At 41.5% G+C, this 22,730-nt stretch overlaps 3 protein-coding genes across 9 annotated transcripts; 2 read left to right on the forward strand and 1 right to left on the reverse strand.

Annotated features, from left to right (window-relative positions):
- Nucleotides 1-202: 202 nt before the first annotated feature.
- On the forward strand, nt 203-9,023 carry LOC108103350 (integrator complex subunit 6). Of its 6 annotated transcripts, none has more exons than XM_017208792.1 (3): nt 203-409; nt 2,787-3,116; nt 3,803-9,023. In XM_017208792.1, the coding sequence occupies exon 3, from the start codon at nt 3,856-3,858 to the stop codon at nt 7,696-7,698; it is 3,843 nt and encodes a 1,280-aa protein (XP_017064281.1). In that variant the 5' UTR covers nt 203-409; nt 2,787-3,116; nt 3,803-3,855; the 3' UTR covers nt 7,699-9,023. The 6 variants fall into 6 exon arrangements, with proteins under 6 accessions (XP_017064281.1, XP_017064280.1, XP_017064279.1 ...); XM_017208791.1 differs by having other exon boundaries at nt 203-393; XM_017208790.1 differs by having other exon boundaries at nt 204-403.
- A 1,011-nt stretch (nt 9,024-10,034) lies between these two features.
- On the forward strand, nt 10,035-22,452 carry LOC108103351 (sorting nexin-27). 2 transcript variants are annotated; one of them, XM_017208796.2, is made up of 6 exons: nt 10,035-10,941; nt 20,317-20,419; nt 20,533-20,615; nt 20,686-21,521; nt 21,812-21,990; nt 22,262-22,452. In XM_017208796.2, exons 1-6 carry the CDS (start codon nt 10,613-10,615, stop codon nt 22,328-22,330), a joined length of 1,599 nt encoding a protein of 532 aa, XP_017064285.1. In that variant the 5' UTR covers nt 10,035-10,612; the 3' UTR covers nt 22,331-22,452. The 2 variants fall into 2 exon arrangements, with proteins under 2 accessions (XP_017064285.1, XP_017064286.1); XM_017208797.1 differs by lacking the exon at nt 10,035-10,941 and adding an exon at nt 20,114-20,234.
- On the reverse strand, nt 12,262-15,283 carry LOC108103353. Its single transcript, XM_017208798.1, is given in 2 exon segments — nt 12,262-14,037; nt 14,189-15,283. Coding segments are annotated over 2 exon segments (1,449 nt in total). The 5' UTR covers nt 15,152-15,283; the 3' UTR covers nt 12,262-13,551.
- Nucleotides 22,453-22,730: the final 278 nt, after the last annotated feature.

Raw genomic sequence — 22,730 nt, forward strand, 5'->3', positions numbered from 1 at the left:
AAATTTCTAAGTAAATTAAATATGTAGGTCAAATAAAAATAATACCAAATATCCTAAACCCAAATTGCTTATATTATTATACGAAAATATATAGAGATATACATTATATCATTTATTCCGATAAAAGAAATATTGACGAAATCTATTGGTGCTGATCCTTTCTAATGACCATTTCGAATCGCCAAAATACGGCCCCACTGAATTGACCTGGATTGGCCACACCGAAAACTGGTCGACATTCGTTGGAACGAAATCATTCGAACTTTGAGAACGGTTGTGTTGTGTTGTTTTTGCTCGGCAGCAAAAGGGAATCCAAAGAGAAGCGAACGAGAAGAAGAAGCAGGAGCGGACGACGGCAACGCAACAACAGTGACGAGGCGCCAGTGTGCATGTGTATGTGTGTGTACGTGTAAGCAACAACTCCCCGATACAAAGCGAACGAGCGAGAGGGGGACAGCAACAGAGTCGGTCGTTCGGTCGGTTCGACCGTTAGTCGCGTCTGTCAGTCATTCTCGCTCATGCACCTTAGCGGCAGAGCAAAAGAGAGCGCCACATACTCTCGTGCTTGTGTGTGTGTGTGTTCTCGCTCTCGCGCGGTGGTGATAAATTTCTGTTGGCACAAAGTAAAAATATAACAGAATAAAAAATCGTGGCGCGGCATATAGAAGCTAATCGAAAATATTGCAAATATTGGGAGGAGAGACATTTCTTTTGTTGTTGTGAGTTTTTTTTTTTTTTTTGGTTTCTTTTGTTATTTTGTCCCGGAAACTCTTACTCGATGATGCTGCTGGTGTAACTGTGTGTGAGTGTTTTTTTTTTTTGAGAGCGTAAAATAAAAAACCTAAATATTAAGCATGCGATCCTTAAAAATTGCACTTTTACCGCACGATGTATTTCGAAATTCGAAAGCTTTGGCGCGCCGTCGATACGCCAGGTTGTTTCAACTCTGTCGATAACGATTACTCAAGCGATAACGTGGCTGCACTAATCAGCATTATCACATGCAAATTAAGGTCATCCAAATGAAAAATGACCACCAATCAAAGGCTTTGCACCCCTTTGGCGTCCCCCTTTTCCTAAATATCAAATTTGTGCGTTTGGTTTATCGCCTTTTTTGGTGTTCCGGTCTTTGACAACCCTGGCGCGGCTGCATAAGTGTATTTGTGTCATTTTGTTGGCCAAACGTCGTTGCTTTGAGATTAATAAGCCGCAAAAACTCGATTAATTCAAGCGCTCGACCTAATACCTTCGTTTTGTGAGATGTGATTTCGAGCTTTGGGTACTGCCATGAAACACAATAGGCCGACTCGCCCCCCGGAGTCGCCCCCAACCCCACCCACACGGTGACAGGGTTGCCACATCTACGATAAATCACACACCAGTCGTTTAATTCGCAATATGTGATTTTTTCGGGTGACAATTTTAATGAAGTTTATTAAAAATATTAAAAATGTAGTCGTTTTTCTTACCTATTTGGAAATTTGGACATCTGGTAACCCTATGTCGTGCAGCTATTTTGTGTGTGTGTGCATATCCGTGTGTGGGAGTGTGCGTTTGTTTGCGCTCTTATTCAAATAGAAATTAAATGTTTTGCACTCCAATTCACGTCAATTTACTGCTCCTCTGGTAATTACACCTTCTAACTGAACGATATAACATCTAACTGTCCCAATTTGCTAATTTATAAGGACATTGGGGAAGGCTTGCGATCGCCAATGATCGTTATCGTTATCCCGGCTTTGGTTAATCGTTCCCGCATTCCTCCTAATATTCCAACCCCCACAACCAGCCTCCCTCTGCAGTCATATACCTGGCTCTCTACCAGAGATGCGTTGGACGTGCTCTTCTCGCACGCACACTCACGATCGTGAGCGTTAACATTGTGTAATCGATCTACTTTACGGTTACCTTTTACCCCAACTATATATGGTGAGCAGAGTTAGCCTGATTCGCTAAATACAGCAGCTTGTAAATAGGTAGATTACAAATTTTAAATACGATATCAAGTGCAGATTGTCAATATAGTTTCCTATCTTGAAATTTTTAAAGAACGAAGACAAAAACGCTTGAAATCCAATTTTAAAACTCGTCGTCTAACCCTTAATAATAATCCAATTTACTTTAAACTATAGTCTTCGAAATATGTATATAATTTTATTTCGTTAGCGAATGATTTGTACACAAAATTAATATACTTTAAAAATTTTTATTGGTATCTTTATGCCTAGACGAAGTGTATTTATTTTGTGTTTACTTACCGTTACCGAATAACTAATAGTTTATTAGTTGATTTTTCGGGAAAGAGTTTCTACCTGTCTCACGTGCTCATCTCAAAGCGACGCCAGCAGAGCGTAGTAGTGGTCGCAGAGGCGTTGAGTGAATGACTCCGTAGTGGGGCATCAATAGAAAAAGAGGGGGCACAGACGATTTAGAAGGAGCTAGAGAAGGGGAAAGGGGGAATGATGGCCAATGGAGTGGAGTGAACTTGGATTTGTTTCAAAGCTATTTCCTCCATAAATATTCAAGAAACCGCTCTTGAGGACCAATAATACTAACCCCCTGGGAATTTCATTCCATTTTCTTGTTTAATTAGCACTTGTTTTATACAACAGAGCGTACAGCGTTTGTGTGTGATAGCGTTGATTACGCAGTTCCCACTATCTATAAGCATTTATATTACCCTTTAATCGATTGCACACTGTGCGTATGCGCAACCTATTGATATCGAAAGACCAGTTGCATGCCCCTTTCATTACAGTACCGTTTTGTTACGTTTCCAATTGCAGTTGATCTTTGTTGTTGTTTATCAAGCCCAAATGTCAGCTGTTTCACGCAACATGTACCATAAAAGCGGAACAGCGAAACGAAGAAAAAGAGCAAATCGATCAAGACCAGGACAACAAGAAATGCAAGAGAATCAGCAGAAACAACAACAATCAATGGAAGAGAGCTGCTAACAACGTAAACAAAAATTAAGCACACACAAAGAGAGATAGCAACAACAACAATATTAATATTAAGAAGAAAGAGAGAAAAAGAAAGAGAAGGAGAAAGTGCAACATAGCTCAGTAAAAATAGAGAAGGACAGGAAAAAAAGATAAGCGGTATCAGATAAAGTAAGTAAAGCTCGATTTTGCAAAATGATTTAATAATTTGAATCGATAAAAATTTCAAAATTAGATGATATTCAAAACTGAAAGTTTTTTTAACTTAAAAGAAAACATACGAAAGTTCTTACCAATAGCAAATCGTTATTGTTAAATAAACATTATTAACTTAAGTAACTCAGCTTAGTTAAACTTATTTATACAAAGTTTTCAAATCCGTATATCATAACGCCTCTTTTAAAAAGTATAATTTTAAGATTTTTTCTTTAAACTCTGCTCATTTTAAATTTATGCATCACTCAGAGTGATTTCGCATTGTTTTGTCTTAGAAATAAATTACGTCATGGTTTAATTTGATTTTGTATGAATATTTGTATTATAGAAGTGCCAAGAAACAGTAACGTTCAACCGACATTTACTTACTCTATGATAAAAGAGTTTTAAATTATTCGTTAACATATCAAATTACTAAATTAATTATAAAAAATAAACGTAATACTGGTACTTAAGATGTTGTTCTATAAGAAACTCGAAAACTTTAAATAGTTATAATCAAAAACATTATAGAGAAAATGTCATTAAAGAAACAAAATCCTAAAGACGTACATTTGCGGAAATCGTCTTGGAATCTTAATTTAGGCTAAAACACAGAATTTTTACATAAACTAAAATATTTTTTTTTGTTTTTTCAACAGATTGAAAGCTGCTCGGGAAAGAAGGTGTATAGAACGGAGGATCAATCATCGCCATGACAATCATACTCTTCCTAGTGGACACCTCGTCGTCCATGTGCCAGAAGGCGTATGTGAATGGGGTGCAGAAGACGTATTTGGACATTGCCAAGGGCGCCGTGGAGACGTTCTTAAAGTATCGCCAGCGGACGCAGGACTGCCTGGGTGATCGCTACATGCTACTCACGTTTGAGGAGCCGCCAGCGAATGTGAAGGCTGGGTGGAAGGAGAATCATGCAACCTTCATGAATGAACTGAAGAACCTGCAAAGCCACGGCCTCACCTCCATGGGTGAATCACTACGAAATGCCTTTGATCTGTTGAATCTGAACAGGATGCAGTCGGGTATCGATACGTACGGACAGGGTCGTTGTCCTTTTTACCTGGAACCATCAGTCATCATTGTAATTACGGACGGCGGTAGGTATTCGTATCGGAACGGTGTCCACCAGGAGATCATACTGCCGCTTAGCAACCAAATACCGGGCACAAAATTCACCAAGGAGCCCTTTCGCTGGGATCAGCGTTTATTTTCACTGGTCCTTCGAATGCCGGGAAATAAGATTGACGAGCGAGTGGATGGCAAGGTGCCACACGACGATTCACCCATCGAGCGTATGTGTGAAGTGACAGGTGGGCGTTCGTATCGGGTAAGAAGTCACTACGTTCTCAACCAGTGCATCGAAAGTCTTGTCCAAAAGGTTCAACCGGGTGTCGTGCTGCAGTTTGAGCCATTGCTTCCAAAGGAGGCAGGTGCTAATACCGCTTCCGGAGGCGGATCGACGGGTACGGGATCGATTTCGGGATCGGGAATATCGTCTGGTGCGGATCCTCCACCCGATATTGTCTTCCAACCAGTAAAGAAGATGATCTACGTACAGAAGCACATTACGCAGAAGACCTTCCCCATCGGCTATTGGCCATTGCCGGAGCCCTATTGGCCGGACTCCAAGGCGATCACGTTGCCGCCTCGTGACGCACATCCCAAGCTAAAGATCCTGACGCCAGCGGTGGATGAGCCGCAGTTGGTGCGCAGCTTCCCCGTGGACAAGTATGAGATTGAAGGCTGTCCGTTGACTCTGCAGATTCTGAACAAGCGAGAGATGAATAAGTGCTGGCAGGTAATTGTCACATATGGAATGCATGGATTCGAGTTGCCCTTTGGTTATCTGAAAGCGGCACCCAACTTCTCGCAAGTCCACCTTTACGTTTTGGCCTACAATTATCCAGCGTTGTTGCCCATCCTGCATGACCTCATCCACAAGTACAATATGAGTCCGCCAACCGATCTGATGTACAAATTCAATGCATATGTCCGCTCGATACCGCCGTATTACTGCCCGTTTTTGCGCAAGGCGCTGGTCAACATCAATGTGCCCTATCAGCTGTTGCAGTTCCTACTGCCGGAGAATGTAGATAACTATCTGTCACCGACGATCGCCAATCAGCTGAAGCATATTAAGAATACGGCAAAGCAGGATCAGGAGAATCTCTGCCTGAAGGTTTATAAGCAGCTGAAACAACCTAAGCCACCGTATCGCCAAGTTGAGACGGCCAAACTTTGCACGGGTGCTGCATTGCGAAGAGATTTAGTGCGGCATCCACTACTGCGGGATACATTTGCTAAGTTGCATGCGGAAATCGAGACGGTGGAGAACTATACGATAGTAGTGCCACAGCTGACACATCAATCGTCCGCAAAGACGTATCGTAATCCCTTTGATATACCACGGCGGGATTTGGTGGAGGAGATAGCTAGGATGCGCGAGACGTTCATGCGACCTGCCTCGCTCGTAGCAAAGGACTCGGGCCACTGCCTGCCTATCGCCGAGATGGGCAACTACCAGGAGTACCTCAAGAACAAGGATAATCCGCTGCGTGAAATTGAACCGACGAATGTGCGGCAGCACATGTTTGGCAATCCGTACAAGAAGGACAAGCACATGGTGATGGTTGACGAGGCGGATCTAAGCGATGTGGCGCCAATGAAGTCGCCAAATGGCAATGGACCTGGTGGAGCACCGCCGGGATCACCCTCTGGATCGGGTTCGCCAACGGGATCGGGGCCATCGTCGCCAGGATCACCGGTAGGTGGTGGTTCGGGACCTGGCATGTCTGGAATGGGCGGCGGAATGTCCGGATTAATGCTTGGAGCCAGTGGCAGTGGTGGATCATCCAAGAAACTTGATGGTACGTCTCGAGGGCGAAAAAGAAAAGCTGGTCCGCTGCCACGTGCCTTCGAATTTCGTCGTATGTCCACGGATTCGCGATCGTCCTGCTCCAGCTCCGTTTCTTCTACATCGGGTAGTGCGCCAGGTTCCCCAATACCAGGGGCCACGTCATCTATAGCTGGCTGCGATTCCTCCGTCGGAATCGATGGCAATCCCAGTTCCAGTTGTTTTGACGAGGACAGCAATAGCAACAGTAGCTTCGTCAGCTCCACATCGGAGGCTTCGACGAGTGATTCCGGTATGTCCATGTCTCATACGGATCGCTTGGGCATTAGTTTCGATTTCAACGAGGAGGAGACCAGTGACCAGGACACACCGCTTAATGGCTATGTACACAACTTTATCAATGGCATCAGCGATGATGCGACGTCGGTGGAAACAGAAGCTGTACCAGGTGGGGTTTCCCAGACAGGTACATCTTCGGCTAATGAACCGTCAGCTGGAGCATCACCAGCTGTTATACCAACACCAACAGCATCTGTGATCCAGGCCAGCAATGGCAGCGAAATTTGCTCGGCTGCAATAGCCGGCACCAGTAGTTCCATTAGTTCCAGCGCCAGTTCATCGGGCGTTCTATATGTGCCCCTAAACGGGTTAACCACACATGCAGCCTACAGCAGCAATCTGGGTGGTTTGACCTCGCCGTTGGACAACCTTAGTTCCCTGGGAGCCGGAGGAACGGGATTAATGAGTTTGAACAAGCCCGGATCGCTGCCCTTAGTCAATGGTTATGGACATGGGCACAGTTCAGTCATCTCTCCACCCTCGCCCTTGTCTTTGGTGCCTCCTACGCCACTGGGAACAAATATGCCCGCTGCGAGCTCTTCAGGCTTATCGTCGAGCTCTGCCTATTTTAGCCACAATGACATCAATGATGCCTCGGAGATCTCGCGGATACTGCAAACCTGCCACAATGGAACCAGCAGTAGCTCATCTGGTGGAGCAGGAGCAATAAATAGTAATTTAAATGGCAATGGCAGCACGGAAAGTGGAGGTGCCTCGTCCGATGACCAAACCACGCTGGGTGACAATAGTTTTGATGTCCTAAAACGAGCAGCTGGACTTGTAGGCGGCACTGCAGCGGGTAATCCTCACTATTACTGGGCAAGTGGTCTCAACCATCACAATAACAACAATGCTAGTACCGGGGGAACAGCAGGCACAGGTTCGGTGATAAGCAATAATCACAATAATAGAGGTCAAAATAATAGTAGTCCTTGCAAACTGGAGACAAAGAGCAACTCTAGCTGCGGCTCCTCACCGACGCACAACAATAACGGGGGGATGGGTTCACCGGGAGGACAATCACTGCCCCTCACCCTCAGCGATGAGCAACGCGAAGCGGCCCGACAGCACAATATTGAACTGCGGCTTCAGATCTTCCGGGATATTCGGCGACCCGGTCGCGATTATAGCCAGTTGTTGGAGCACATGAATCTGGTCAAGGGCGACCACGATATGCAGTCGGATTTTGTGGAGATGTGCATTGTGGAATCGTTGCGCTTCCGTCGTCACCGCATGGTGTCCAGCATTCAGGAGTGGTGGGATCGCAAACAGCAGCCAACTGTAGCGGCGAGTGGAGCCACTGGGGCAACTGCAGTTGCGGAGCAGGCCGTCGCCAAGAGTTAACGATGGCTCATGTGGCACCACTGAACCCGCGGGGTCATCCAATCCATCTGTCTGTGATGTCATCGAAATCGAAGTATAAGTTGAAGTCGAAGGGCAGCCAAGAATTCTCGTCAATTTCCATCTAATGTAAATAGAATGCCAGGACAGCCTTCCCACTGGATCTGGATCGGGATCAATGCCGGGTGATATAGCCACTATATCGCATACCAAACAACCAACAATAGGTATAACATCAACAACAAGAACAACAACAAAAGCAGCAACAATTCTAAAGCAGAGATAACACCACATTTTTGGCGGTGATTTCTTAGTATTTAAGATCTTTAGGAGTTTTTTGTAGGGCACTGGGATTTAAATCCATTCGCCAGCAGGCAGGATATATGTAATTATTCTATATATAAGCTATATAAACTTAAGATAAAAGTTAGTTAACGACTAAAACAACAAAAAGTTAAGGAAAAAAACGAAAAGATTTTGTAGCAGCCGTTTCAGTTGTACTTTTTTTTTATACTAGTAATATATATAGATATATTTTTCTCTTGTACGTTTAAGAAGAACTTAGGAATTATTTTAATTAGACTTTTATCAGTTTAAGTGTATATTGTATGTGTATAAACAAAAAAAACGGAAAGTTTAGGAAAAGCTTGAGCTAAATGAGCCTCACACGTTTTAGCCAATTTTTGTTGGACCTGTCTTAAGAACAATATCTCTTTGATTTTAGCCAAAAGGAATAGAGAAAGTAAAAAATGAAAACCTTAAAAACACACACACATATATAGTATAAATACAATATTTATTACCTAAATCGGGTCAGCGTTTCATTATCTAAAATAATCGTATTAATATGTATATTTTGGTTTCCATCAATCCTGCAATATCTTTTTTTGCTCTTATGTAATTGTATATTTTTTAAAGAATATTTATACAAATTGTAATGCGAGCATAGCCTACAGAAAAAAAACACAACAATTATTTGAAAGGCGTACAAAACGCAACACAAGCAAAAAGATCGTACCATTTGTTATATATTATATATAAAAACAAGAAATAAGTAATACATTTTTGCACTATTTTTTTACGTGTTTGTATGCATGGCCTGTGAGTAATAGATTAATAACAATATGAATTAAGAGGAAACGTTTACTAGTAGTTAGGCGGTGGGCAGTGATTTTAGGACTGCTTCAGGATTAAATAATTATGTACAATTTACCGTCAGCGTATCTAACAAATTTCATAAGACATCAACAAAAGAAACAACAAAACGGCAGTTAAAACAAACCGATACGAAATCAAACGAAAATAAAATGAGGAGCATTGCATTCAAATATCATGTGTTGGGGGCGAAATATCTATGTTATTATGGTTTTTAAGACCCTAAAAACATCATTCCTTATATAAAATACTTTTTCAGCAACCCTCTCCTCGTCCAAAAGCGTTTGCGACCATGCCCCCATGTATGAATGATCCCTTTTCATGGTCGCAGTCACGCCTCCAATATCTTTGTTATTCCTAATATTACTTTTGTTTATATCTGGTTTTTAAGTTATGGGCTTAGGTTGGGTTAAAAAACAGATTTTTTAAAGTATTTTTTTCTGGAGAAATTGAATTAAAAAGAAACTTGAGCTTTAATGCCTTTAAAAGCAGCTTTTACAAAAGCGGTAAAATGCCAACCATAGGCTGGGCAGCTTAACACTTTTGAATATAGCGTAACAAAACGAAAATGTATATATTTCCTAAAAATTAAAGAAACCTGTTGAGTTTTAAGAAACTGGAATAATTATATTCATTTTCTGTCTTTAAATATCTAAATTAAGGAATTTAACAAAACTCGCTGTTCTAACTAGCACTGGCAATATATTCCACTTAAGGGTTTATTTGATTTTTAAAACATACCGCCTTATCCTGAAAGCTTTCCAATCTCATTATTGCGTTCAACACGCAGCACTGTAGATTTGTAAAGTAAAAAAGATATATAAATTTGTACAATTTTCATTGTTTTTGAATTCGTTTAGATTACTGTATTAAATAAAAATTTGTTAAAAATTTTTTTAATGCAAATATATAACATAATTTAAATATTTAAATAGAATTTATTATAGTGAGAAATTATAATAAATATAATATTAAAGTATAGCACATGTATATTAAACCACTGTGCGCTTCTGAGCTTTCGATATACTCACGATTGCGTTTGTTACGTTTTTCGTCGCCGATAACAGTGCTGCGTAGTCCCAAAACTATCGATAAGATCGATGCCGGGTCAGCTGATCGCCGACCGATACAACCGCTCTGTTAAAATGCTCTCGTAACTTAGTTAATCCTAAAAATCCAGTTCGGTCACACTGCTTGCCGTGTCACGACTGTTTGCCATCCCTGGCTTACAATAGCAACCAATCCGATGATTGGCTTGTTCCAATCGACGAAACGAACGGAAGACACAAACTAAATCTAAAAGCAAAACCAACGGCTAGATGCCAGCAACAAAATGCGCAGCGCGAAAACACAGGCGGCGTGTTAAATAAATTAAACACACATAAATTATACATATATTTTTTTCGGTGAGTGCGGTGTGGTTTAGTGCGGTGAGGTGAGGCAAGGCAAGGCATAGTAGCGGAGGAGAGCGAAAGAGGAAGAGGAGTTTAGTCGAAGAGGAGCGAAGTGTCGGAGCAGGGGGAAAAAGTAAAAGTGGCGGTGTCTATACGTGTGTGTGTTGTGTTTGTGTGTGCCGAAAAGAAGTTGCAGAAAACATTACGCAAAATAAAAAAAGAGAAAAGAAATAACCACAACACAATATAAGATATATTGTGCAAACAACAAAGAAGAGGAGAGGTGGAAGAGGAGTAGTGGCTATTAGGAGCCCCCCACCATTTGAAGTAGCAGCAGTGAGTGCAAGCGAGAAGGAACGACCGGCGCAATGAGCATCGTTGGCGAGAACCACCCCCTCCCAGCACCACCCTCTGCTAACACAGTGGTGTCTGCATCGTCGGCCGGAGGAGGCGGTGGGGGCGTCTTGGGCGTGGGCATGGGAGTAGGCGTGACCACAGCAAATGGACCCCGTGTCGTCACCATTTACAAAACGGAAACGGGATTCGGATTCAATGTGCGCGGTCAAGTTTCCGAAGGGGGCCAACTGCGCTCGATCAATGGGGAGCTATATGCCCCCCTTCAGCACGTTAGCGCCGTCCTTGAAAATGGAGCAGCCGAGAAGGCGGGGATCAAAAAAGGCGATCGCATCCTGGAAGTGTAAGTAAAGTACTACTATTATTATTATAGACTTAATTGGATTGGGAATTGGATCTATGGATTCTATCAGTTGAAACATACTTCGAAATCTTTTTTTTAAGTTACCTCTTTACGACAAATATACCAGTTAGGAAAATAACATTTTCTTTACAACTTTTGTTTAGGTGCATACTTTTAATTGATTAAGTTAGAGGTCGAAATATAATTTATACTTAGTAAAGCTTGTAAATACAAACAAAATGGCAAAAAGTTGTTAAAAACTCAAAAATCAATCTAAGGAATTAAGCTCTTTAAGCGTTTGGCTTATAGTGCTGGCATTTTGGGATGCATAGGGGTTAAGTAAGTGAAGTTAACCTCACAGAGGGCTTTCATGTCCAACCTCTGACCCCGCCCACTCTCGAGTGTCTGAGCGGGAAAAAGGGGAGTTCGTTGGAGTTGGAAGTTCGTTGGAAGGTGGAAGTGAGTTTGTAGTGGGTCAAAAATGCCCGGGAACATCAATAAACTGAAAATGTGTGTGTTGATGTTTTTGTGGGTGATGAGGTGGTTGAAATGAAATGTTTTTGAAAACAGAAAGAACTTGAAAAGGAAATTTTATATAAAGATGAAAAAAGGATATGGTTTATTTATGGGGGAAGTTGTGGATCCTCAAATACGTGTATATATACTTATCTGAGTAAAATCTTTTTTAATCTAATAGAAAGCATTATAAAGTCATTTTTGTAGCGCATTATATCTAATAGCAGATATAATAACTATCGGTTAAAATGAAAATAATTTATTTAAATCGAATTGGTTGTTTTTACGATAAGATAAAGCCTCACAGTTAGTATTTATTTCACTCTTGTTATAAAATGATATCAGACATTCAGAGCTTTCTAGGAATTCCTGTTAAAATGAAACTGGAATGAGGAAGTATGACGATGAAGAAATATGAGTCAGTATATTTTCGATAAGAAACTAAATTTATCAATTGCCCAAAACCCCTTTTTATAGTTATTATTTTCCTACTTGAAACTCGTATTTTATCACATATTCCTTCTTCGCTTTATGGCTTTTTTTGCTGTTATGTTTTCTTGAATGGCATAATGTTATGACATACATACACATTCCAATACCATTGCATGCAGGCTAATTAAAATGCTCACTTGTATTTCTTTCTTTTTTTCTCATTTTGTATTTTTTCTTTTACCCTGCTCTTTGCCCGCACCTTCCGTCTTTGTCTGGCAAAGCTTTTGTTTAGCATCTCTGACATTTTAGTTTCGATACCCGTTATCAGTGAATATCCTCTGCTCCGCTCTCCCATCTCTTATTCCCTTTCTTCTATCAATCATTTTACTGTATTTCGTTACTCATGTACAGTAGACACAGGGAACTTTGAATCAGAAAACAAATATATAATACACGATTTGAGATCAATTTTAAAGATACTAATACATTTGTTAGTTACTAGCAATTGCTTTTGATATCAACTTAAATTAAGCTGAATACGAGATAATATAAAAGTGGCTTAATGATTTGCGGTACAACAGTGCGCACTGTATTCCGCTACTCTTATAGTTTCATTTCATTTTCAATTTCATCGTGGGAGCGATGGTTTCGCCTCTCTCTGTCTAGCATTTAGTACTATCTCCCCGTTTCGGGATGAAATTCAATTAATAAATTTTGCTAAAGTTTCGTCGCTCGGTGCCCAACAACTTAATTATCATCATCACCTTCTCGACGGCAACGAAAAACTCGCAAATTTTCCACACTTTCCCACTGCAAAACAGAATGTGTGACGTGGAAAATAGGGGTGATTGGCGGCGACCGGGCGGGGGCGTGCCTGTCTATTATGCGGCTCGCTGTTGTTGCTGCTATTTGCAGTGCCCATCATTTCATTATCAGCGAAAATAACAACAAAAAAGCAACAACGGACAGCCGTTATAATTCGGCTGCGCGTGAGCTAACAAAAGCAGAAACAGAAACACAAGCAAAACCAAAAGCAAAAGCAAAAGAAACAACAAAGCGCAAACTGCAGAGGGCAAGCCAAAAGCAAAAGCAAACAAATTTGCATTTGGTTTCCGCCTTTAGCTAACCAGTTTTCAACTGGAATAAGCTCTTAAATCCCGCTAATTTTTGTATTTATTATTTTACTTTACTGGACGTTTAAGACAAATTTATTAAATATATGAATGTATAGAAGCAAACTGGCCTTGAGATTTTGAATATAGCAGCTTTGAGTAATTATTAATTAGGAGAAAACAACCAATCCAAGGACCTTATATATTAGCAGATATAGCAGCTTTATGAAGCTTTTGTAAAAGTATGTATTTTCCCACAGAAATAAAAAATGTATCAAGATTCATTCACAAACTTATTTAAATCACATAAAAGGTGATCTATTATTTATATATATGAAATCAATACTTCAGATGAACAATAATAGGCAGTAGTATGGCCGCATAACTCATTCGTGGCTTGTTTGTCCGGAGTACTTTTGTTGGTTTTTTGGTGAGGGGGCGTTATTTTCGCTTCATTACCGCCGTCCAAACATGCCCGCTCATCGTCCCCGCCCATAAATCAGTTATTGGCTATTGAGTACAAACACCCATTCATTTAATGTATGTATGATTATCGGAGCTTTCTGGACCACCAGTACTGCAGTAGTGACCACCAGTTATTGGGAAAGTTTTGATCCGTAACTAAATCGAGTTGGCTTTGCCGCCAGAGAGTTGGTGCAGTGTTACATAGGCTTCCATTGCACCGAACACAATAGGGATCATTGGCGGAGCATTCCGGTACTTCACTCTCGCATCCTCGCACCGTATATATACCGTCAAGTCGGCTAACAACTGTACTTACACACAGCTCAGTAGAGCTAGAGCAATTACTTGTTGTCATTGCTGAGGGTAAGTCCATTGCTGCACAATCCGTATCCTGATCCTGGGCACTGCAGCGATAGCAACTCCGGACGGAGTAGCGATTGCAGGAATCCGCATCACGGCACAACTGACAACTGTCGCCCAGAGCGGCAGGTGCAAAGTCCGTGTCCGCACAGCCTCGCCGCAGGAAGGTATCTGCAGTAATTCGAAAAAGGTGTCTTAAATGTTTAACAATCTTAATAGGATTTGAATATCAATCAGAAAATGACTTGGATTTTGGTTTTCAAAGGACTACAACTCTTCACAACGCTTCTTTTTGAAATCAATTTTATTTATAAATGTACTTTGTTGGGTATAGGTAGCCCTGATTCCCCCGAAAGGTCCACCCACTCACCCTAACCTTGCTCGCAGGAATAGCAGGCTGTGGTTCCCGCTGTGCACTTTTCCGTTGGCAAACTCCTGCCGGACCGACAGTTAGGATCTGCGGTGGAATTGCAAACAGCACAAACTATATCCTGGCAGTTGGCATTGCAGAATTCACCGTGGCATTCGCTAAGTTCGCCAGTGGGATAGAATCCCATTGTGGTGGAGCAACCCCTCTGGAGGACTTCCGTTTGAGTGTTTCGATAGCTAAAGCAATTTTCCCGATGTCCGTACATCACTTTGTTAACACAATGGGTCAAAGTTGTGTTGCTTAGAGAGCATTTGGGCAGATCTTCTGGTTCCGACTGGGGATCTTGATCTCTCAAACAATCTGGATTCGGAGCCAATCGATTGTGGGTGCATTGAAGGCAACGCGATTCCGTGACAGTCTTTTCCGCATTGCAGCCATTGTAATTGCACTTTAGACAGACATGCGGACATGTGGCCGGCAGATTGGTGTACTCACAGCCACGCTGGGTATTGGACAAGTGGATGACGTTCGTGTAGCACCTGTCATCTTCCCGATAGAACGGACATGGCAGCAGATACTGCGGTCGAGCGGTCACATCGATGCAGTCCGATCCACTGCACTGATAGCATCGCAAACGATCCGTGGGATAAACGTGTCGATTGCATAGACTCGTATTGCATCGGTCACATGGTGCGGCACAATAGCCATTGGGATAGAGTCGCGCCAGGCAGCCGCGTCTCGTTAGTCCCGCCGATATCGAGGTGACACATTCATCACCAGACTGTGAACACTCCTCTACTTCCAGTTGCTGACCAGGTCGAGTTGCACACTCTGAATCTTCGGCAGAGTCGCAAGTATAGCATTCTAAAGAGTCAACTATGGTTAAACCCGTGATGAGTAGTCCAACCGCTATAAGGAATAGCAGATGGGAGTCCAATTTACGCTTCCCAGTCATGATGGTTTAATCGGTTTCAAATCGCTGGACAAACTGACTGAACAAAGTGAACTGATGGCTAAGAAAATTGCAGGCTATACTCCGATTAGATTAGCCTTTGAATCTCAAGTGGTTCCAAGCTCGCACTGATTGGTACGGATAAGTTTTCGAATGGTTATTTCTTTGTGGGTTCCTAAGTTTCCAAAGATTGCACTTGTCAAGTATGTTGACTGGTTCTAGAAATCCAAAACCCCCAAAAAATGAACTAGATCTTAGAGAAAGTAAATAGTAATTGTAAAAAGCATTTAATATTTCAAGCCACTTAAATCAATTTGGCAATTAAAATTGATACGTCAATAGATTGTATGCTTAAGAAACAGATTAAAACATGATTTTGCAATAAAATTAAAGTTAGCAAATGTGCAATTAATGTTCACAAAAAAAATCCTGCAACTTTGCAGGTTGGATAAGCTGAATTCGAATTAAATTAAATGCTGTTTTTTGCCATCTGTAAAATGACGCAATTAGAAATAATAAACTTTGTAGAGAGAAAATAAACATGTTGCTGGCGAATTTAACCCATATTGTGGCAGGGGAGAAAGTTTCGCATCCCCACTTGTGTGTTGTCCATTTAAATTGAATAAATAAATTCCTTGGACAATTTGTGTTTGCTGCGGCGTCTCAACTTTGTTGACTGAATTAACTTTCATAGATGAACCCTAATTCATTTCAACGAGAAAATGGGCCATCAAATACTCATGTCACTTAGTTTTCGGCCTGATAATAAATTAAAAGTTGTTGAACTTTTCGGGTGATTTAATGTCATCTAAAAGATGCACTTTGAAGAGAACTTGGATTTGTCAAGTATGTAATTGTTTCTATTGTCATATAAGGACATTTACAGGAGGGGAGGGCTGAAAGGGGTCATTGACCTTTTGTTGGGTTCAGGATTAATCGTGAAGAGGGTTTGACTGACGAGTTGCTGAACCCTTTTGAAACAGCCGCCTTTTGAGACATCCCTTGGAAACGGGACACTGAATGGATACTTCTGGATACATGACATAATTGAGGACCCCAAGGACCCCACAGCATCAGGCAGTCAGACAGACAGTCTTTTTAGCCATATTCCTCCAGCTGCATCCTTTGTGCACGCCTTGCACTTGGCCATCTCTCAGTCCACTTAACATTGTACTTGGTGACGGTGAAGGCATGGAGATAGAGGTCGTGGGTGGTTGGTTGCTTGTTCTAAGGTTGTGGGATTCAATCAATGGGGATTATGAACTATTTTCAGCTTGCCTTTCGTTTCGCTTTTCTAGCAGTAGTCGTTAAAAAAAAATTCCGCAACACAGCCATGTCGACACTTAAAAATATAGACATTTAAATAAATATAACAATAAAATAAAATGAGGAAAATATGCATTATTTTTGAACGTGACATTCAAAAGGCTTTCTTAAATTGTAATAAAAAACTGCTTACACAAAGTTGAAAACATTCATTAATCCTATGCACCTGCATAATACATTTTCTTTGAGTGTACATCAAGATGTACGAAAAAATCCATCTAAAGAATACCGAGAACAACTTTTCAGGTATTGCAAACAATAAAAAAAAAGAGAAGGAACTTGATTGAAACGAAGAGGAACAATTGCATCTTGAGCCGGAAATTTCCTTCACTTTTTCTCTCATTTTTCTCGGTTTTTTTTTTCTTTATTTTCCAACTCCTGAGCTTTCATCCTATTACTCCCAAGGTATTTCCCCTTCACAAATATGTACGTAATATATATGTAAGTACGTATTTCGTATGTACAAGTTTAAGCAAACAATTTAAAGTTCATCTTCTTGGGCTCGGGCTCTGGCTCAAACTAAATTGAGTGTTAAGAAGCCTTTAAACACGCAAGTGGCAGACAATTTCCCTTAACTCAAACTTGCCACACGGGTCGAATGCTTTTTGTGGCATATGGCTTGAGTTATTGAAGGGTCATTAGCTGATTTGTAGCCAAGCCAGGACATATAAACGTCTTTGCCCAGACCAAATAAACCACCAAGTTGAAGAATAGTGTATGAGCTCGAGTTACCGATTTTTTTTTTTGGTGTTTTTTACATATCATATAGACTTGAGTAATACCTAAAGATCAAGGGATTAAAAGATATCTATTTTAGTATCACTAGAAAATAGTGGATTTTATAGAATTTAGTTAAAATACGGATTAAAGATAAATAAATATTATATGATGTATTAGAAACGAGTCTTTTAAACTCCATGGACATATAAAATACTTATAAGGTATCTTTAGATCGACCCTTTTCACACCTAGTCCTAGTCCTGTATGTTTTTTTTATGCTACCACGAATTTGTGTTTGAGGTTGAGTTCTGTGTCAATGTTGTTACTGTTGTTGTTGCTATTGCTGTTGGTTTGTGGCATATGCCCGACAATAATCAATAGATTTACGTCACTGGATGGACTCGGATTGGATGGGGAGTGCGATGTCGATGTGGTCGTCGTTGTAGTAGTAGTCGTTGTTGTTTCGACTCGGTTGCCTGGCTATGGCTACGGCTTTGGCTAGCTGGCCCACATTTCCGCATTTCCTAGAGCCACCAAGACCGAAGACCTGTGACCAGGGACCACCAGAGACCAGAGAGTTCGGGTGGCGGTTTCAGGTTTTCATGTTTTCAGGTTTCACTTTTCGGTACCATTCGGACGACTAAACTAAGCCAGAAATAAACATGACATAAAAATGGGACAAACGAGGAGGGGTGCGATTTCTCGATTCGATTGCAATTCAAGGGGGGAGAAAAACACATCAAACAGAAACAGAAAACGAGAATTAAGCAATGGAAGGACACTTGTTAAGCACTCATGTCAAGTCCTCCACTGGATTCCTGTTGGGCTTAATTAATTTTCGATTTCCATTCCCGTTAATGGAATTACATTTCAGTTGCAAGCGGGCGGCTACGTGTCCAAGGTAAATTAAATATAAACATCGAATGCAGCAGGCGGCAGCTTTGTTCGTTGCGAATTGATTGCGAATCCATCGGGATATATCTATATATATATATATATATATATATATATGTATAAATATATATATTCATATTAGATAGTATCTATATTGTTTGCTCTCCACATTTCTCTGCAAATATTTTTAGATATTTAAAGTGCGGTTATAGCCCGATATATGCGAATTATCTTTTCATTTCGCCCGCAACTATTAAAAATCTCTCGGTAAACGTATTTTGATTTTATTATTTGTTCGCCGTGTCTGGCAAATATTTATTCGATTTGCTAAACTTAAACAATTGCATTCCACGTAATAGTCCACATATGTGCCACCGCACACCGACCGGCATTACCATGTCCAATTAGTGCTGGAGGGAAGCACACAAATCGCGAATAAACATTGACCGAAATGAATATAGAAATCCCATTAGTATTTGACCAAGACCGTTGCTTTGGCCTATCATCTTTCCAGATACCCTAGATAAGGGGATTATGGAACTTTTGGTAAGAATATTAAGAGAATTATGTAATTTTCAATTGAAAATCTTCATGAAAGTTAATCGATATGAATGCCCTATGGAGATGATAATAAAACAAAAGAAAAATAGTACGCCACCAGATGTTGTTTCACAAGTTACAAACTGTGGATGGGCCACCCACTGTGCGGCGTCACCTTGTCCCACTGTGCGCCAATTTACAAGCTATTTTCAAACATCAGAAATCGAATGTAGTTAGAGATAGCTTAAAGAGCTTCAAATTAAAACTCCAACAATTCATGGAAAATGATGTGTAGTTCGTAGTAGACGCGGAACAAAAAAAAAAAATCATTTGCCGCATATTGTTGAACGCAATTAAGAGGGAAAGGCATTTGCATTTGCCTATAAATAAATGCATAGATAGCTTTGTGTCTGGCCCTCTCTATCGCTCTCACTTGTTGTGTGTCTTTTCAGCTTTATTGTATTTCTTTTTTTTTTTTTTTTTTTGGTTTGTTTCTTAACTATTTTTACCGAGTGGCTGACTGGGTTCCATTGCAAACAGGTTTCCGGAGTAGAGTCTCTCGTCTTGGCTTGAGTTTCAGTTTCTGTTTCTGTTTCAGGCTTTCAGCTGTCTGCGCCTGTCTCCTGCACTGGATTCCCCTCCGCCGCATCTTGCACATCATCCACTCCATCTCCTTCTCCGGTTTATCGGCCATTATATGATGGTATGCCTCTGGTCCCCTTGATTTCTGGATTTCTGACATGTCGCTATGTGAGTCACGCTGTGACTCTCTGGAGCTTTTCATAGCGTTCCAGAGTGCGTCACATTGTGTTGTATGATATCTGCTGCGATTTATTTATTTACTTATTTACGGTACGGATGGCACTGCTGGCAAATTGCAAACCGGAAAGACGACGACACAGAGTCCTCCGGAGATGTGAAGGAACTTAAAGATAGCTCAGATGTGAATGTCTATGTGGGTTGTGGCGCTTATCAAAGGCCATTCGTTTGTTCCCTTTTATTGCTATCGTCTTGATTTCACTTAATTTCATTCTTGGTCGTGTAAATAACATTTGTTTTTCATGTGCCCCATTTAATTGATTTGATTTTGTTGTATTCCAATCACAGCAATTGTTGTTTTATTTCATTGCTCAGCATTTTAATATGCGCACGATATAGATTGAATTAAATATTAGGTTACTTTTCAATTGATTTCTTATCAATTAAATAAGGTTATAAGTTTAGCAAATTCAATATGTTTTCCTTTGGCATACCCTTATCTTCTCCGCTGTCAGTCAACCTTGAAGTTGAGTTGAGAGCTTCGATCCTAGATAGATACGATACGTGATTCTTACTTGACCCGAATCGAATCGAATGGAATGGAATCAACTTGTTAGCCTTATCAGTGCCCCAACGATGTCAATGCATCGACGCTATCATTCCGGGCACCCACTGCTATATTTTTTCGCTTAAATTGATCTGTGGCCGATGGCAACGCCTTTAATTCGCTTGGAACGATCGTTCAGAGCCATCGATTCCATTCTTGATTTTCAAGTCACTACGAAATGCTGCCTTTTCACTCAGTTCAGTTTGCACAGTTGACAGCTCTAGAGCAACGCTGTCTTCGGTTTGTTTTCCTACAGATCCTTTTATTATATTCCTATAAAAAGAAAAGCGGTTTAATGATTTTTATATCTATGATTTTGCAGAAATGGCGTCAGCGTGGAGGGAGCCACACATAAACAGGTCGTGGATCTCATCAAATCCGGTGGGGATTGCCTAACTCTCACGGTGATATCGGTGACACAACAGGTGAGTGATGTTTTACACAATTCATTTTTTCAAAACTGAAAGCTTAAAAGATATGATGTAGTTCCGATTAAAACCATATAAAGCCCTTTGTTAACTTACTTTTTAATCCTTAGGAGGCCGATCGTCTGGAGCCGCAGGAGGATCAAAGCGGCTACTCCTATATTGATTACTCGGACAAGCGATCGCTACCAATCAGGTGAGTTTCAATTAGCAAAGGATTTTAGAAAAGTATTTAGTATTTACATATTTATTTTCTCTTTATATAGCATACCTGACTATGGGATTGTGAATCGAAATGGAGAGCGGTATATCGTCTTCAATATACATATGGCTGGAAGGCAGCTTTGTTCGCGTCGGTATCGGGAGTTTGCCAACCTGCACTCTTTGCTGCGCAAGGAGTTCTCTGGCTTTAGCTTCCCCAAGCTGCCCGGCAAGTGGCCCTTCCAGCTGAGCGAACAGCAGTTGGACACGCGACGACGCGGACTGGAACAGTATCTGGAGAAGGTGTGCGCAGTGCGAGTGATTGCCGAAAGTGATGCTGTTCAGGATTTCCTCACCGACACCGAGGACGATATATCTGCCTCACCAGTGGACATTAAGGTGATGCTGCCCGATCATGAAGTGAGCACTGTATCGGTGAAGAAGTCCTCCAATGCCCAGGTGGTGTGGGAGATTTTAGTGCAGCGCGCCAATCTCACCGCCTATACGCAGCAGTATTTCTACCTTTTTGAGATCGTCGAGTATAACTTTGAACGGAAGCTGCAGCCGCATGAGATTCCACATCAGTTGTATGTGCAGAACTATAGCACCGCCTCATCCACCTGCCTATGCGTCCGTCGCTGGCTCTTTTCGGTGGCCAAGGAGCTAACGCTGCCGGATGGCGAACAGGCTGGCCGGTTTATCTTCTATCAGGCGGTCGATGAGGTTAATCGCGGTAATATCCGGGCCGAGGGACGACTGTACGAGCTGAAGGCTCTCCAGGATGCCAAGAAGGCGGGCGACTATCTAGCATTGGCCCGCACACTGCCAGGATACGGAGACGTGGTCTTTCCTCACTGCTCTTGTGATAGTCGCAAAGAGGGACACGTGGTGCCCGCTGTTGGTGAGTAGTATGGGACGTCATTTTTTCTAAACTAAAACAACATTAAAAGGTCCAACATTTCGTGATAAATATGAAATATAGAAACTGTTTCAGATAAGCTTGAAATTTAAATGGAACGTAAAAATCTTGAAATGTTTAGCAAAATAGCGATAAATTCGTGTACAAAATTCCACAGAAAACCTCATGTTAAATCATGCTTAAATTGATATTTTGTAATGCCTTTTAAAGTGCTTTAGTTAACCTTTTTCCTTTTATAAAACTCATTTTAAATAACACTAATTTCTTGACAGGCATGAAAAGCTTTCGGCTACACGCCTGCCGTGAGGATGGCTCGCTGGAGGCGCAAATGGTCGAGCTAACCTGGGACAGCATCACACGCTCCGAGAGCGACGAGGAGTCCATGTCATTCTGCTTTCAGTACAATCGTCCAGATAAGCCAGCACGTTGGGTCAAAGTCTACACGCCATATGTATGTTGCAAAAGTATAAAACTGGAATATAGTGCGCTTGTTTTTGTAATCCCTTTTTTTGCATTGCTTTTAAGGCTAATCAATCTCTAATGGTTTCTGAGTTCATTACAAATCGAAACGCACAAATCCATTATAATTACTTTGCCAACGATTTTCGAGTTGATTAGCAAAGTAATGTAACGAGAAGGTCGCCTGCGCACTATATAGACCACAAATCCATGGTATTTCCAAATGAAATGCATTTAATTAATATTGTTTTCCTGTCCTGCAGCATGCATTCCTTGCGGACTGCTTTGATCGCATCATGGAGGAGCGGAAGTGGGACGACAGCGGCGACTAGGGAAGGCGGAAGGCGCTGCAGTTGGAGCAGGAACAGGAGCAGGCACAGGAGCAGGAGCAGGAGCCAGTGGAGCAGAAGGAGCAGGGGCGGCGTCGACGGCAGGAAGCACAGCTTAAACAACCCAGTACCACCATACCGAACATCACCAGGCGGGCCGAGGCATTGCACATTGTACGTTAGTGGGTGTTGCGGTGTGGTCTTTTACACCCCCCACTCACTGACTTCTCCTCCGCTTATGCGAAACCCACCCGCACACACACACACACCACGTCCCCTTCGGTTAGCTTGCCATATTCCGGCTAGTCGGGGACTATGGAATCTGTGGACTCAGCTCAGATTCGTGCTTGCTCACTGCTAAAGGCTCCTGAAAAGTCTCACCCTTATATATTGTAAAGTATAT

This window comes from Drosophila eugracilis, unplaced genomic scaffold (genome assembly GCF_018153835.1).
Source record: "Drosophila eugracilis isolate 14026-0451.02 unplaced genomic scaffold, ASM1815383v1 contig_2161, whole genome shotgun sequence".
Lineage (NCBI taxonomy): Eukaryota > Metazoa > Arthropoda > Insecta > Diptera > Drosophilidae > Drosophila > Drosophila eugracilis.

Excerpts from the sequence above, each read along its gene's own strand:
- LOC108103350 (XM_017208792.1), top strand. The coding sequence starts at position 3,856 with ATGACAATCATACTCTTCCTAGTGGACACCTCGTCGTCCATGTGCCAG.
- LOC108103351 (XM_017208796.2), top strand. The coding sequence starts at position 10,613 with ATGAGCATCGTTGGCGAGAACCACCCCCTCCCAGCACCACCCTCTGCT. Across the intron at positions 10,942-20,316 it reads GGCGATCGCATCCTGGAAGT|AAATGGCGTCAGCGTGGAGG; the intron begins GTAAGTAAAGTA and ends ATGATTTTGCAG. Across the intron at positions 21,991-22,261 it reads TCAAAGTCTACACGCCATAT|CATGCATTCCTTGCGGACTG; the intron begins GTATGTTGCAAA and ends CCTGTCCTGCAG.